The sequence below is a fragment of the Protopterus annectens genome, chromosome 1.part2 (genome assembly GCF_019279795.1).
Source record: "Protopterus annectens isolate FY-2018-M chromosome 1.part2, PAN1.0, whole genome shotgun sequence".
In the NCBI taxonomy this organism is placed as follows: Eukaryota; Metazoa; Chordata; order Ceratodontiformes; family Protopteridae; genus Protopterus; species Protopterus annectens.
In genome coordinates, this window is record NC_056727.1 from 981,890,552 (window position 1) to 981,907,772 (window position 17,221).

At 44.4% G+C, this 17,221-nt stretch overlaps 1 protein-coding gene across 1 annotated transcript in view; it reads left to right on the top strand.

Moving 5' to 3' along the window:
• Positions 1 to 17,221, top strand: part of RBBP4 (RB binding protein 4, chromatin remodeling factor) — a 677,648-nt gene that overhangs the window by 550,771 nt on the left and 109,656 nt on the right. Inside the window, 1 exon segment of the mRNA XM_044059943.1 lies at positions 15,709 to 15,766. Within this exon segment, the coding sequence (XP_043915878.1) occupies positions 15,709 to 15,766 (58 nt within the window).

The window sequence follows — 17,221 nt, forward strand, 5'->3', positions numbered from 1 at the left end:
GTGTATATATATATATATATATATATATATATATATATATATATATATATATATATATATGTATATATATATATATACATATACACACACACACACACACAAGAGCTTAGATATATAGAGGTGTGTGTGTGTATATGTATATATATATATATATATATATATATATATATATATATATATATATATATATATATATATATATATTCTTTGTCATGGTGGGGACATGTATGTCCATAGTGTTAGCTATCAAATGAGATTTGGGTATATGACGCCTAGCATTATGGGACATAGGATAGCCTCGAGCTGGTAAAAATAGCTCTCGAGCTTTAGTAATAGGCAGAGTCGGAGCCGAGGTTTCCCTCCGAACGCATCCAGCAAGAAAGAAGGCGAGAAGACAACTAACATGGAACATTATGGTAAGTACATAACTTCTCATTATTTAGTGTTGGTAGACTCTTATCGAAATGGTTTGAGATTGGTTTACTAGCTAATCTAACGTCCACTGCTATCACCAAGTTGAAATGTCATTTCTCAGTCCATGGTAATCCACACAGTTATTTCTGACAATGGTACTCAATTTACTAGTCAGTTGTTTCAGAAATTTTCAAAAGAATGGGACTTTGAACATATTACTAATAGTCCAGAATATCCACAGTCAGATGGACTAGCTGAACGTACAGTACAGAGTGTAAAGAAATTACTTGAGAGGTCAAAGCATGACAATACTGATGTCTTTTTGAATTTACTTTATCTCAGAATCATACCCCGTGACGATATACTTGGCTCGCCTGCTCAGAGACTTCTATCTAGGCAAACCAGAACAACATTGTCTATTAATTCCAGTTTGTTGAGGCCTAAAGCTAAGACAGCAACAGGACAGTTAAAGCCCAACTATTCAGAAAGCGTTCATTCCAGAAGTCCAGCTATGATCGAGCAGATTTCTTTGTCCATTGAAAGGAGAGAGAGTGAGGGTGCAAACGAGGAAAGGTTTCAACCAGATCGGTCAAGTAATAAGTATATGTACCGAGCAGAGATCCTGCTTTGTAGAATCTGAGGGTGTGGAGTACAGGAGAAATCGTACACCTCTTCTTCCTGTATCAGAATCAATATTGCAGCATTGATGTTCTTTGTGTTTCACTGTTGCAGTCATTCCATTTGGGTTATCTGCTTGCAGGTACCCCTCAGTTGGCCTGATTAACAAAGTCTTGGGTCCTGCGTCTGTTGCTGTCGCTTCTTCCATGACGTCAGGTCGTCGGGTATAAAACATGCAGCCGACGCCATTACATCAGTCTTTCTTGCTGTGCGGTGCCCAAAGCAGAAGCATTTTGTAAGTGCCGGTCTGCCAACTCCTGAAATTTTTGTTTTCGAGTTTCAGAACCGAAGTCTTCAACTAAAGCTAAGTACCCCGTTGGGAAAACATTTTCTTGCTCCTTTCCACTGTCAGTAAAAGTTAATTGCATTACTTGTGGAAAGTAAATACCTCATAAAGGTTTTCATTCGTACTGTATTCCTTGCCTAGGCCCTGACCATGAGGTACCTTGCTGTCGGTTTTGTGCTTTATTTAATCAGCGCACTATCCGTCGTCTGTATATTTTCGACTCTAAATGTTTTTGTTCTCTGTTTAATTATCTAGAAATGTCGGTTAGCCATCAGACTACCGGGATTCCGAAAAAACGCAAAGATAAAGACAGAGACAGGCCGCCGAGGTCCAAAACTGCCGAAAATGCTTCTCCTAAGCCAGTCGCCAGTTTGCTGGTACTCAGTGAGGCGCTTTTGCAGCCCCTGATACCCACTACTTCTGATTCACGGGCCTCTACTAAGACCCATTTGGAGTCTGGTGTGCCGTGAGATGCTTCAACTATGGAACCTGCATAGGTCTCTATCTTGGATGGGTCCGGAGCCACTGTGCAGGCACCGGCTTCTGAGGGTGTATTCAGGCCTACGGACTTGCATATTAAATCAACGCCTCCTTTACTTAGGCTTAAATCTCGATCCATGCCTAAAAAAGATGCCGCCCAGGCCACATGCTCAGGCCTCTGTCTAAAAAAACAAATACGAATGGCTGAAGATCTAATAACTCTTATCAGGGGTAGCCAACCCCCCCCCCCCCTTCTAAGAGGCCTAGGACTGAAGTTGATTATGAATCTTCTGATCAGGATTCTGTTTTTTTCTGATTCTTCTGATCTGGATTTGCCCTTATCTACTTATGAAGATTCTGATGCAGAGGACTCCATTCCCTCCTGAGGATTTTTCTTTTGGGGAAACCTTACACACTCTAAGGGAGCATTTCCACTGGGAAAGCCAGGATTTTTCTGATTCAAAAAAGAGGCTTAGGGATTTCCTTCTCTTACCTCAGCATTGGTCTTTAGCTATTCCTCCTGTACTAGACATTGTTGATGCTTTTTCGGAATCTAGTTTGGCCCCTGATTCCCTGCGTCCTGCTCCCAGAAAACTTGACAGATACTACAGGGTCCCTGAGTCCCACAAGTTCCCTTTTAAAATCCTATTGCAGATCCACAGACTATTTCACAGGGGCCCAAGGGCATTAAGGCTTCTACTGCTAAAAATCCTACCCCTTCTGATAGAGACTCCAGGGCACTGGATAGATGGGGTAAGAAGGTTTACACTTCTGCAACCTTGGCCATTAGGACTTTAAACTGCCAGTTTCATATGTTAAAGTATCAGCAACATGTTATTGGACTGCTTAAACAGAAAATTATGTAGATTCCTGACTGTGTGGAAAATAAAGAATTACAGGATTTAATGCATTCTGCTGAGCAAGTTGGAAAAGGATTTAATGCATTCTGCTGAACAAGTTGGAAAACATACTTTGCAATGTGGTTTTGATTCATTAGAGGCCTCTTGCAGGGCTGCTGTTACTGGGTCAGAAGGCATGCTTGGCTTAAGGGCAATCTTTGCCTGATCATGTTGAAGCTAAATTGTTGGATGCTCCTTTAAATCAGGACCGCCTGTTTGGCAACAAGGCTGAGGAAGTTCTTAAAAAGATGGAGGATAAAGCTAAATCTATGCAAACTGTTAAAAATTTTTTACAAGTTCGGCCTCCTACATTTAGTAGTCACTGGCCCTGTAAGAATTGGTCCTTTCCAGCCCCTTCCGGGTCTTCTCAAGCCAAACCCAGACGCAGCAAAAACCCCATGTTTCAGTCCCAGGGGACACACAGAACTAAGCAGTGGGAGGCCTCTACTTCCAAATCTGGGAATAACAAGACACCCCTTTATGGTAAACTGTTTCAATGACTTCCTTTTAAAATTTCCAAGCACTTGTCAACTGACTGCCCCTTTGGGGAGAAAGATTGCTCTTCATGCAAAGAATTGGGAACTAATTACCCAGGGCAAATGGGTTTTAAATAGTGTCCCAGAGATACAGATTTCACTTCCACTCGTTGCCAACACCAAGCGGGTGGCCGGACCTACCCATAAATCAGTGGGCAGAGGCCCAAAAACAAGTACTTGGGCTATTCAGCTGGTACCAGAAAAGGAAAAGGGACAAGGTTTCTACTCCAGAGTTTTTTCCTGGTACCTAGAAAAGACAATTCATGGTGTCCTATCCTGGACCTGTGTACTCTAAACACCTTTTTGGAGATTCAGAAATTCAAGATGCTGACTCTTCTCCAGTTACTTCCTATGCTAGGCAAAGATGCCTGGTTGTCAGCACTAGATTTAAAAGAAGCATACCTGCACATCCCAATCGGGGAATCTTGCAGAAGATGCCTACTCTTCAAAGCAGGCTACACGCACTATCAGTTCTCTGCACTGCCCTTTGGCTTATCTACTGCACCCAGGGTATTCACAAAGTGCATAGCTCCAGTTATTGCATTTTGCAGGCAAAGAAATATTCAGATATACCCATACCTGGACGATTGTCTAATTCAGGCAGAAAGCCAGGACATACTTTTGAATCATCTGGCATTTTTACAAAGGGTTGTAACTTGTCTGGGGTACACCATAAATGAAAAGAAATCACAACTGGTACCCTGCCAACAAATTATATTCCTGGGAGCAAGCTTGAATACAACTTCCCAGATGGCTTACCTCACGCCAGAGAAACAATTCATTTGACAACCTACTTCAAACAAGTGGCCACAAAAACCCTGCTGTCTGCAAGACAAATACTGCAGGCCTCCTGCATTCTTCTAATTCCATATGCAAGACTGCGTATGAGGAAACTACAGTGATATCTAAAAATCCTATGGTGTCAACATTCTCAGGACCTAGAAACAATGATTCCTATCATACCTTGCCTACGCCTAGAGTTCCTTTGGTGGGCAGAGGCCTGCCACCAAAACAAGGGACTACCTTTTACACCACCCCCTGCCACCCAAACCCTAACAACAGATGCATCAGACTGTGCATGGGGGGCTCACCTGGCAGGGAAGTGCATTCAGGGCAAATGGAACCCAAGTCAAATGCACCTGCATATCAATCAAAAAGAAATGTTAGCTGTACAGAATGCTCTGACAGCCTTCTAGGACCACATTCTTCCAGGACAACTAATGGTAAAGACGGACAACACCACTGTTATGTGGTATATACACAAGCAGGGGGTACACATTCTTACCCCCTCTGCAGACTAGCCATGGCATTGTGGAACACAGCCTTGAGCTACCAAGTGCACCTACAAGCTCAATTCATGCCAGGAAAACTAAATACACTGGCAGACGGACTAAGCAGAAACCTCATGGGCCCACGAGTGGAAACTGGAAATAAGGAATGTTAAGTTGTCTATCTCGCCTTCATTCTTGCTGGATGGGTTCGGAGCCGACCTCGGCTCCGACTCGGCCACTCTAAAAGCTCGAGAGTTGGTTCCACCGGCTCGAGGCTCCCCTTATATCCCACAATGCTAGGCGAGAGTTACCTCAGATCTCGTTTGCCGCTACAGCTTCGAGGTTGGTTTTTCTACCGGTTCCTGGTGAGTACTATTTTCTTGTGAAAATTAGACTTTAAAAACCCCTTTAATTTAATACTTTTTCTTAGTTAGTGTACGTTAGAAAACTTTTATTCCCTACCCAAAAAAATTTCCGTTCCTTTTCCACAAGAACCTTTGGTTCTTCCCTTGGGCCTATAGGCCTTTCCTTCCCTAGTGGAGTGTGTGTTTATGGTAGTTTAAATTACTAGTATTACTATATTTTGTGGTATTAACTGACAGGGTATAACTAGTGTGTTTGTGTGCGTGTTTGTGTACACCTGTTCAGTCAAAATGTCAAAAGAAGCAAAGGTCTCCGGATTCAAGAAGTGTGATGCGTGCTGTCAGAAAATGTCTCTGACAGACGCTCACACTTCTTGTGTCTATTGTCTGGGGCCTTTGCACCTGCAGGACTCCTGTGCTGTGTGCCATGGCTTCAGCCCCAGGGTCCTGCAGGAAAGAAAGAATAAATTAATTCTTAGAGGCTTACTCAAGCCAGAGGATTCCCTGTCTGTTTCTACAGGGAAGCCCTCTAAGGCATCTAGGTCTTCGGCTCCGGTATCTGAGCCGAGACCTAAGGTTTCTCAACCTTTGCCTTCATCGGCTCCGGCTGGAGCCGATAAGTCTCAGTCCACAGTTTCTGTGGCTCCCTCGGCTCCGGCCGGAGCCGAGGTTATAGAAGTTCCCGTGTCGGCTCGGACCAGACCTTCAGAGCCGACAACTAGGAAGAGGTCCAGGTCACCATCTCTTGGCTCCGTTCATTCGGCTCCAGGATCTCCCCTGCTGTCTGAACGGAGCCAAAGGTCTCACTCCTCTAGGTCATCGAGGCTGTCGGATCATGACCTTCAGAGGGTAGTGAGTCGACTACTTAAGTCCGAGGCACTGGCCCAGATGCTTCAGAGCCTGACTCATCAGTCGATGCCTGCCCCGGTCCATCAACTTATTCCTCCTTCGACTCTCTTGAGTTCGGAGCCGGGTCGTGTCGGAACCGAGACTTTGATTACGTCGGAGCCGATACAATTGTCTTCGGCTCCGTCGTCGGCTCCTTTTCTTCTTTGGAAGAATCTCGGCGCCGGACTTCCCTCGTCGGCTCCGAGGGGGTGAGTGGCATCGGACCCTTGTCCGACCCCCCTCTCCCTCTCGGAGCTTCGGCGCTGGTGAGTTCGGCTCGACATCGCCTCGGAGCCATCACTGTCGGTGCCGAGGGGGTTCTTAGCTTCGGGCGGGGACCTCTGGCTCTGCCTGACAGGGGTGCATTCGAGGTCATGCGGAGTGTGTTAGAGCTTGGCTCTACTCCACAGTCGGCTCCGTCCGCCCCTCCCTCTATGGTGCCTCAGGCTAAGTCGACTCACTCCCTCATCCCGGACCGCAGAGAGCCAGCTCCTCAGGAGCCCCTGTGGGGATTTCATCCTCTTCGAGGCCTCTCCTGATTTGGCAGAAGAGCCCCCTCGGAAGAGGAAGTGTAAGAGGAAACACATTGACTCACCTGAGTCCATCACTTCAGACACAGATTTGGATGATTCTGAGGGTTCCCCCCGTTCCCCTTCTGAAGATGTCTCATTTGCAGACATTCTGGAGATCCTGAAACAGTGCGGAAATTGGCCAGACCTCAACCCTTGGAGGACGAATCTGTGTATCTTGAGGCGTTGGCTCTCGTCCTTCCACCTCCTGGGTGTCCCCCCCCTTTCGACCCCCTCATGCAGGTGGTTGCTAAGAAGGCATGGACGGCTCCTGATTCAGTGGACCCCACTCCCAGGAGACCCTCTAAGTTCATAACAGCTCCAGCAGATAAACAATTTTTAACAAAAGGAGTTTCTGTGGATGCTATGGTGGTAGCTGCTGCCACAAAGAAGGAACTAGCTGATCCTTCAGTACCTGTCCATCCACCTAACAAGGAATCTAGGTCCATGGATAGGTACGGGAAGCGGATGTTCTCCTCAGCGACATTTACCATGCGTTCGCTGAACTACCTGTGCCATTTTACTCGGCTTCAAAGGGACTTGATCAAGGAAGCGAGTGAAATGTTAAAGGATCCTACAGCTGCGGGTTTTCAAGACAAGATGAACACGCAGCTGGCTACCCTTAATTCCATATCCAACTCCTCCATGCGCCTCCTTTCTTACGCGGCTGATGGAGCGAGCAGAGCCGCAGGGACAGGTGTGGCCTTACGTAGGCACGCCTGGATGCGGCTATGCAATTTTGCGGACCCTTTCAAGACGTCTTTCACGAACTCCCCTTTTGATGGATCATCTCTCTTTGGTCCTCAGGTGAAAGAGACCCTGACTAGGTGCGAGACTGATGGCAAGACCCTTTCTGCCGTCGGAGTCCGTTTTTCAACTCCTTCCAGGCCTTACCCCAAAGGCCAGAAGGGTGGAAAGATGTGGTTCCGTAAACAATCTCAAGGGACTTCGCCTGACACACAGAGTCGTTTTCCTACCAGAGGCAGAGGTGGGAATAACAATGGTAGACGTCGCCCTAGGGGCAGGGGGGGTCCGCAGAACCAGGGCAATCGGGAAGCCTTCCCTGACAAGCCCTTTCAGCATCCCTGAGGTGTTGCCCGACTGCCCATCTTCGGAGGCAGTCGGGGGAAGATTGTCACTGTACCCAGAAGCCTGGCAAACCCTGACTCAAGACAAATGGGTACAGTCCATCATTTCCGAAGGCTATTCTATCCCCTTTCTTCGCTTTCCAAATCAGTCAAAAAATCCCTTCCAGATGTTCCACCCGCTCAAAGGGATCTAGCAGCTTTGGAAATTTCAAAACTGCTTACAAAAAGAGCAATTCAGCCAGTGCCAGCAGACCAACAAGGATCCGGAATCTACTCAAGGTTCTTTTTAGTTCCAAAGAAAACAGGGGACTGGAGACCAATTTTGGATCTCAGTGTCTTGAACAAATCAGTCAAGAAAACAAGATTTCGGATGGTCACGCTGCAATCCATCCTTCCCCTTTTGGGAAGGAAACTGGATGTGCTCTATAGACCTTCGGGATGCGTACTACCACATAAAATGAACAGGCGCTCCAGAAGATTCCTCCGCTTCAGGCTGGGAACCAGTCATTTTCAGTTCAGGGCCCTGCCCTTTGGTCTCACCACTGCCCCGGTGTTTACCAAATGCATGGCAGTGGTAGCTTCTCACCTGAGACGACAAGGATTCCAGGTGTTTCCATATTTGGACGACTGGCTCCTCACAGCTCCCACCAAGCATCTCCTTCTGATGGCCAGAGATTACACTTTTCGCGTTTGTCAAAAGCTGGGAATTTCAATAAATTGCGAAAAGTCTGTTTTGTCGCCTTGTCGTACTATTACCTACATAGGCAAATCTAGATACAATAAACATGTCTGCAAGGCTAACACACCAGAGAATATCAGACATTCACAAATTGGTATCACTCCTTCTCAACAACAACAGAATCAAAGCCAGGTTAGTCCTAAAGGTGTTGGGAATTATGGCAGCGCCATACCTCTGCTTCCATTAGCCAGATACCACATGCGGATCCTTCAGTGGATGCTTTTACTCAATGGTCATACCAGGAACTTCCAATGTCTCACACCATTGTGATCACGCAAGCGTGCAAAAGCATCTCATGTGGTGGATGTCTTCCCCCCAGCTCCTGTCGGGAAGACCCTTTGTTCCACCTCCTCCGGTTGCTACTCTGACAACGGATGCCTCCCTGATCGGGTGGGGGGGGCATTATCAGGGCAGGACAGTCCAGGGCACATGGCAACCAAACGAATGCCACTTGCACATAAATGTTCTGGAGATGAGAGCAGTGCTTTTAGCGTTGCAAGCCCTTCAAGACGCTCTTCCCTTGGGAACAATTGCAATCCAGACAGACAATATGTCTGTAGTGTGGTACATCAACAAACAAGGCGGAACCAGATCATACCCCCTTTGTCGAGAAGCACTCAGACTGTGGCAATGGGCGATTTCTTCTCAGCGGTTTCTGATAGCAACGCACATCCCCGGGAAGTCCAATCATATTGCGGACAAGTTGAGCAGAGCTATACTCATGCCTCACGAGTGGTCTCTGAAAGACTCTGTAGTGAGAGAAATTTTTCTCAAGTGGGGTCAGCCTTGCTGCGATCTTTTTGCTACTCCCCAAAACAGCAAGTGCAGAGAGTATTTCACTCTATTCCCTTTACCAGGCCAACCCAGCAGAGACGCTCTAGTCCAAGTTTGGCCCCGGGGACTTCTGTATGCATTTCCTCCTTTCCCACTTATCTCTCAAGTAATACAGAAAGCTATCGCTCAGAAGGCCTCATTGATCCTCATTGCTCCTTACTGGCCTCGACAAGTGTGGTTCCCCTTTCTACATCGTTTTCTCTTGGAGTGACCGTGGAATCTGGACCTAGTTCCAGATCTTTTGATCCATCAGTCGGGTCAGTTTCATCGCTCCCTCCCCTCTCTGAACCTCACTGCTTGGTTCCTCCAGTTCCAACCTTAGCCAGGCTTCCTCAATTGTCTCACTCTGTTAGAGATATATTGATAGCTTCCCATAAATCTTCCTCTCGAAAGATTTATTTGAGTAAGTGGAAACGCTTTTCATTTTGGGCTCAAGGAAAGGACATAGATCCTTTCACCGCTTCCATCCAACTAGTCCTTGATTTTCTAGCTCAACTCTTCCATGCAGGTTCATCTCCCTCTACACTTAAAGTTCAATTGGCAGCTATTTCTAATTTTCATGTGGGTATTTCTGAATCTGCCCTAATGTCCCACAAACTCTGCAAAGCCTTTTTGAAAGGAGTTTTCTTCTCAGACGTCCTATAAGAAATCCTCCTTGTCCTAGGGACCTAAATTTAGTACTTAGATCTTTGATTCTTCCCCTTCGAACCTGCAGCTTCCTGTTCCTTAAAATTGTTATCATGGAAAACTCTTTTTCTGGTAGCTATTACATCAGCTAGAAGAGTTTCAGAGCTTCAAGCACTCAGTTGTCGTCCTCCTTATCTGTTGTTTCATAAGGACAGAGTATCCTTACGAACTAACCCGTCCTTTTTGCCTAAGGTGGTCTCGACATCAAATCTAAACCAAAGCATTGACCTCCCTGTCCTTTTTCCAGAGTATTCCAATAGGTCTGAACAAAAATTACACTGCCTGGATGTTCATCGTCAATTGAGGTACTACTTAGATAGAACAAAACAATTCAGAAAATCTGATCAGCTGTTTGTCTCCTATGCGGAAAGCAGAAAGGGACTTTCAGTTACAAAGGTATCATTATCCAGATGGCTAACATCTTTGATTTCCCTGGTATATGAAATTAGACAACAAAAATTGCCTAATAAACCTAAAGCCCATTCCACCAGAGCTTTAGCTACTTCTTTAGCCTTCCAAGACAGACTGCCTATTGACACCATTTGTGCAGCGGCTACTTGGGCTACTCCTCACACTTTTATTTCTCATTATAAGTTGGATTTAGCTTCTAGGCATAGAGCTAATTTTGGTTCCACTGTTCTCAGGAGTCTGTTCCGTTAGGCCACCGGGACAAGGTGCTAGGGGCTTGGTCCCATCCAGCAAGAATGAAGGCGAGATAGACAACTTAACATATAGAAGTTATGTCTTACCATAACGTTCCATGTTAGTTGTCTTCTTCTCGCCTTCTTCTTCGCCACCCTCCTTCCCCTGGCCTGGACGGACCTAGAGGAGTTGTGATCGTGACCTCTCTTTCTACCACCTCTTTCTTAGGCATATGCTGTTGTGCATATTTCCTGGATCAGGATATAGGTCACCCTTCTTTCTTCCTGTTGTTAGAGGTGGACTCTGTTTAGAGTTATTCTGTTACTATTATAAGCTGGGGTTAGCTTACAAACGAGATCTGAGGTAACTCTCGCCTAGCATTGTGGGATATAAGGGGAGCCTCGAGCCGGTGGAACCAACTCTCGAGCTTTTAGAGTGGCCGAGTCGGAGCCGAGGTCGGCTCCGAACCCATCCAGCAAGAAGGCGGCAACTAACATGGAACGTTATGGTAAGACATAACTTCTATTTTTCAACATGTTGACAAGCAAATGGGGGAGCCCAGATATAGACCTGTTTGCCTCTCCCCAGAACTTCCAGTTGAACAAATTGTGCACAAGGACTCCCCACAAACAAGCCTGGAAAGTGGATGCTCTGTGGTTCAGCTGGAAAAACATATCAGTCTATGCCTTCCCCCCTCTGCCTCTGCTCTCCAAAGTACTACTAAAAATCAAACAGGACAAACCAAGGATGATTTTGATTGCTCCAGACTGGCCGCGCCAACACTAGTACTCCCTTCTGCGCAGTGTGTCACTGTTACCTCCATGGCACCTGCCTCAGACTCCCTCCCTGCTGTCTCAGCAGGAGAACCAGATTCTGCACCCTCCGCTTCTAACACTGAACCTTGCAGCCTGGCTAATTACTTAATCTCTCCTTTACTATCCCTCAGCAAACCTGTGATGGGATATCATTTTAGAGGCAAGAAGGCCTAGTACTAAAACATCTTATGCTGAAAAATGGAAAAGATTCTGTGCCTGGAACCAATCTCAAGGGATGAGCACAGCAGCGCCCAATTTACCTCCGATTTTACAATACTTAACTGAGATGCTTCACTATCTCTTTTCTCCATAAAAATCCAAGCCGCAGCCATTTCAGCTCGTTATAACACAGAACCTCCCCTCTTCTCTCATCCACTGCTCAAGCAGTTCCTCAGAGAGGCCAAAAAGTTGAGACCACCCAGGAGAGCTCCAACTCCAGCCTGGGACCTTAACTTGGTCTTGGAGAAACTCACTCTACCTCCTTTCGAGCCAGCTGCTACTGCATACTTAAAATTTCTTTCTTGGAAAACCGCTTTCCTTTTAGCAATCACTTCAGCTAGAAGGGTGTCTGAATTACAGGCCCTTGTGGCATTGGAGCCTTTCATCATCTTTCATGCGGACAGGATGTCCCTCAGAACCAATCCATCCTTCATGCCTAAGGTGGTATCCAGTGTGGCTCTTAATCAGTCCATTCATTTGCCAACCTTCTTTCTCAATCCATGGAATAAAGGGGAATGGATACTGCATTCCTTAGATGTGCACAGACAACTTAGATTCTACCTGGACAGGACTAAACCTCAAAGGAAATCTGAACAATTGCTGGTGGCATTTGCTGCAGGGGCAGAGGGGAAGGCTGTTTCAAAGCAAACCATTTCTAAATAGATAAGCCATTGCGTTCATTTCTGCTATAAGCACCATGAAAAACCTACCCCCCAGGGGATCAGACCTCACTCCACCAGGGCTGCATCTACCTCTACAGCCTTTCTCAGAGGCATCCTTACCAGGGACATCCTAGAAGCTGCTACCTGGAGTTCTGTACATACTTTCACCAAGCATCATTTTCCAATTTTCCCTAAACCCAGAGCTGGCTTTGCCACTGCAGTCTTGCTGGGCCTTATAGCTGTCCCTAATGCTATCTAAATTCCTCCTCCCAACCGTAGCTTTGGGAATCTACCCAAATGTAATGACTGCAACAGTGAAACATGAAGAATATAGTACAGTTGTGTACACTTACCATAAATGTACATGTTTGAGTGTATTCACTGTTGCAGTCCTGGTTACCCTCCCTCCAGCCCCCTAAGTTCTTCTGGCTATACCTCTACTTTCCTTTTCTATGCTTAAAAGCCTTTTTGGTGTATTTGCTATTTTTGTTTGAGATGCATCTTTGTGCTTTCATATTTAATTGCTTCCCATTAGGGGGCACCTGACATCTGGGGCAAGAAAAACTGATGTAATGGTGTCGGCTGCATGTTTTATACCCCTGACGTCATGGAAGAAGGGACAACAACCGGCGCAGGACCCAAGACTTTGTTAATCAGGCCGACTGAGGGCTACCTGCAAGCAGATAACCCAAATGTAATGACTGCAATCAGTGAATACACTCTTAACATCTGCATTTATGGTAAGTGTACACAACTGTACTTTCCTGTGATAGACTCTAGATCTCAGAGGAATCCAGAGAATGTTCCTGTTGCAGAACATGTCTTAACGTGTACTTCCATTCCTGGTGTTCCTTATGTCCCTAAAGTTCAACATTCAGCATAGACGGTTCCAGTTGCTAGACATAATTTTAATTTTTATGTCAGACGTGTTGGTCATATTTCCAGACCTAGTGTGAAATACACAGCAACCTGGACATAATTGTTTGCGTATTTAGTTTTGTATAATTGCATGACAAAGAATTTTGTATTGATTGCATGTCAGTTAATGTCATCAACATTTCATGACTTATTTCTCGGAGGGAGGATGTAGAACAGTGTGTGTGCTGTGTCTTTAAGAAGCGTTTCAAGGACTGAATGTGCATATAAATAGGAAGCATGTACTAGCTTCGGTGCCATTTTGAGAGTGCAGCCAGAGAGAGCATGTATGAGTATAATAGCTAGTTTGTTTATAAGTTTGTACATAAAGCTGCTTGAACAGAAACCACAAAGACTCCTCTGTTTTCTCCTGACTAGACAAGCGCGAGAACCCCTTCAGACATGACCTGAGCCAGTGTGGTTTAAATATAAACAGAAGATAAGACAATTTTGATTGGAGGAAATTATGCAGAAATAGCTTTGCTAGTTGAAGAATGAGCATTTTCTGTGTGTGGAGCAGCTTATACAGTCAATACTATGTGTGTATGTACAGATATGTTGCTGAATTCAGCTTTTTGTAGTACACATGCCTGGTTCTGTGATGCATAGAAATGAAGCTCTTACTGTGACACAAGTGACCAGGGTTTGACTACTGGCCATGGCACTGGTAGAGCTGGGCTGAGAGAGAGAGGATTGAAGGAGATGTGGCCTGTTCACTTCTCTTTGGAATGTAGAGAAGAAGGGAAAGGAGTGTTCATAGCACACACAGGGAAGTGTGAATTTTTTTTTCCAGTGGAGACCAAGAAAATCATCTCCCTTGCTTTAGAGAAGGGAGACTAATTCCTGGCAGTATCCCTTGTAAAAGTAAGACATGATCAGTACAAATAGCTCATTGCATTTCCCCTTTAGCTCTGCAAGCAGAGCATCTGCAGAGAATAGTAGAGTTTGAACAGAATATGCTCAAACCACTCCGAATGGCTGTCCAAAAGGGGGAAAGGATTGTACATACCTTGGATGCGGATGCGCAGGGTGCAGAGTCTCAGAACACACACACAGTTCCAGGGAGAGAGAGTATTGCTCATCTGCTGTAAAACTGATTGATTATTGCAGGGATGCAAGCTCCACTGCACCCCCTCCCCCGACATATGCAGTATATTTACACGCCCACACGCGCGCACGCACACAATTTGCCATATCTCATGGGAAAAGGAGTATTCTGAGAAATTGCAATCCCAGACCTATGCAAGTCCAGATTTTTGGTCATTCATTCTCCACATTTTTGGACATTGAGTCCTGACATTTCAAACAGTTACTTCGCCATGGTGATGAGTGATCAATGGACCATTTGACCAAGAGGTTGATGATGGTCAACAGGCAGTGAGGGTAAAGTGTATGCATGAGGTGGACTTTGTTGTACATACATATGTGCATTGTAAATTGATAAACTGCATTCTTAATAGTAAGCATGAGACAACAAGGTGAAGTAGTTTACGTTTTTAGTGTTTGTACACCATGAGCAGTTTTGATCAACCGCTTTTGAATGTAGGGTATATTTCTGAAGCAATGCGACCCTTATCTGGCAACTCCCAACTATTCTAAATCTGAAGTTGTCAAACACTGCTTTAATATTTCCCTCCATCTCTATCCTAAATCCCAGATTGCCTTTTGCAGTTAAAAATGCAGTAAAATGAATCTGTGCTCTAAAACAAGTAAAACAGTTTATTCCATTTACATACAGCATTTTTTGACTTCACTAAAGTTTTACTAGAGAATTGCTGTCTAGCATATGATGTATATAGAGTGATTCCTTCACATTTTGGTCTGAATCTCAAATTTGGCAGTGTCAGTAAAAAAGAATATTGATTTCTGTGAAGTTTGTCATCTGTGAATGACTGACCAGTCCTCCAGACAACTAGAATTTAGATTCACCAATGTGAGGGTGACAACTAATATGCAGTTTTGTGGGAGGGTAAAGGGTCATTGTCCGATCTCTGTCCCTCACATTGTGAAGTCATGACCTGTTAGGGAGGAGACAAGTCCTTGACTTTACTAATAAGTAACATAAGATTGTTTAAAGCTGTAGGCTTTGGGAAATTGCTTGTCGGGAAGTAATCAATCATTCTATGTTCTTCCTCCATTGCTTTGTGTTTTCAGGTTTGTGAAGAAAGTGTTGACATTTTTCACCAATGGTTGCCTTTTGCTTGGTATGGTATTTACCACATTCTCATCTGTTCAACTCAGTCTGAAGTGTATGGCATATATGCCTGTAACTGTGATCATCTTTTGGATGTGGCCAGCTGCTGCGTGAAGTGAATACAGACATGTACAGAAGTGTAAGCCTGTTGTATTGTCCTTCAAATGAAAAGCATGAAAGGAAATGATTGAATAACTTGAATGACTAAGTGCACATGAAATGCAGTAGCTGTATATGAAATCCACCTTCATCCCTTAGGGGTTTCTCAGTTTAGACAATTTCTTGTGTAAAATAAGGTTTGACATATTGCAGAGTTTCATTGGTGTCATTTTTTTCATCATTTCATCAGTTACCTTTGTAATTTGATGTTTTTAAAGTAAAATGGTCTTAAACAAATGCAGGAGGCACCCCAAGAGTATATGGGACATTTGTATGGTTATAGATGGAAACTGATGTGTTATGACTATACTGGAGTGATAAGGAAATAACAAATGAAGAGCTACTGTCTTATTGTGATTATATTTTAACAGCAAAATTGGAGAGGAGCAGTCTCCTGAGGATGCAGAAGATGGCCCACCCGAACTATTGGTGAGATCCTGTCTTTAGGTTTTCATGTCAAATGTATACCATGTAAGGCAGTTTGTGAGATAGCTACCGTCTTCCTTCACAGTCACTGTTTTGTATAGAAAAAGCATTTGAAAAATCAGCTTTTCCATGATTACTTGTCTTGCGTGGACTTGGCTTATCTGAGATGACAGGTGTATTATATTACTGTGATTCCATTACCACAAAGCAAAGCTTGTTGTATAACACTCCATAGATAATGATTCTAGATGTGGATGCATTCTTTTCTCTCTGTTTTGCAATTGGTGATGTTTCCAAAACAGGAATTTTAGAGGAATAAATGTGCAGTGGTAGAATTCTTGACTGCAACATGGGGAAGCTAAGGTTTAATTCCAGGACAACGTGGCATTTTTCTGGCAGTTGTCACAGATGGTTAAAGCTGTAAGCCTGTTAACAAGGTTGCTGCCTGTAGTTTAGGTTTCGATTCCCTCAGCCTTTATTTGCCTTCTGTGTGATTGAGCAAGTCATTTAATGTTTTTGTGCCATTGGGAAATTAGGCTGTTCAATGGCTCCCCAGGACTGCATGCTTAGTAACTACCTGTGAACATATAGTGGTTGGGGACTAATGTTGGGTAAGGCTTTATGTTAAATATATTGCTATTTGGAATAGCTAGAGAAGTCATTAAGCACATGGAGAAACATTCACTGGCTTTGGGATCCTCACTGAATGTAGATAGTTAAACTTGAAAATGGAAAAAAATATTTCTTTAGTCATTAACAGTATAATCCAAATGGAGACTACCCAGCAGGAAATATGTCCATGTGTAGAACTGCAGACTAAGAAAATGTAGCTGTTCTATGATAGGTCCTTATAGGTATGTTCTAAGAGGCAAGAATTAAAATTTCTCATGGATTCATCTTAATTCAGTGCAACCTTTACAGGGAGTTGAAGCTCCTCCTGACACTCTGGGAATGCATATCTTTGGGAAATTTTAGATTGCCGTTACATCTGTGGAATGTCTTTGGCATATAAAATACAACTTCACCAGAAGAAAGCCATTTACTTAATTATGTCCCCCTATATCACTGTTGCAGTGTTCATTACACTAAGGATCCCCTGCCAAGAGTAGCCTGACGTTTGGCTAATATACCAAAGCCTTAGGTTGTAATAAGAACATTGTACATCATACATATGCTGCTAGCATAGGGTTATAAATGTGACGTACAGATGTTACCTTCCTCGGAACAATTTTGCTGCTGGTCTGAACACCATCTTCAGTCACCGGACTGCACACACTGTCTGCTGGTTACCAAGCTGCTTCAGATAAGTGCCTAACTGGGGTTTTGCTTTTTATTACTACCTTTTAGTTTGGTTGTATGGTTACATGTCTAGAAAGGAAAAATGCCAGTGTGGGAGACAGATTCCCCATAAGGACCATCACAAGCAGTGTTTGTTTTCCTTGCTTGTTATGACCATAC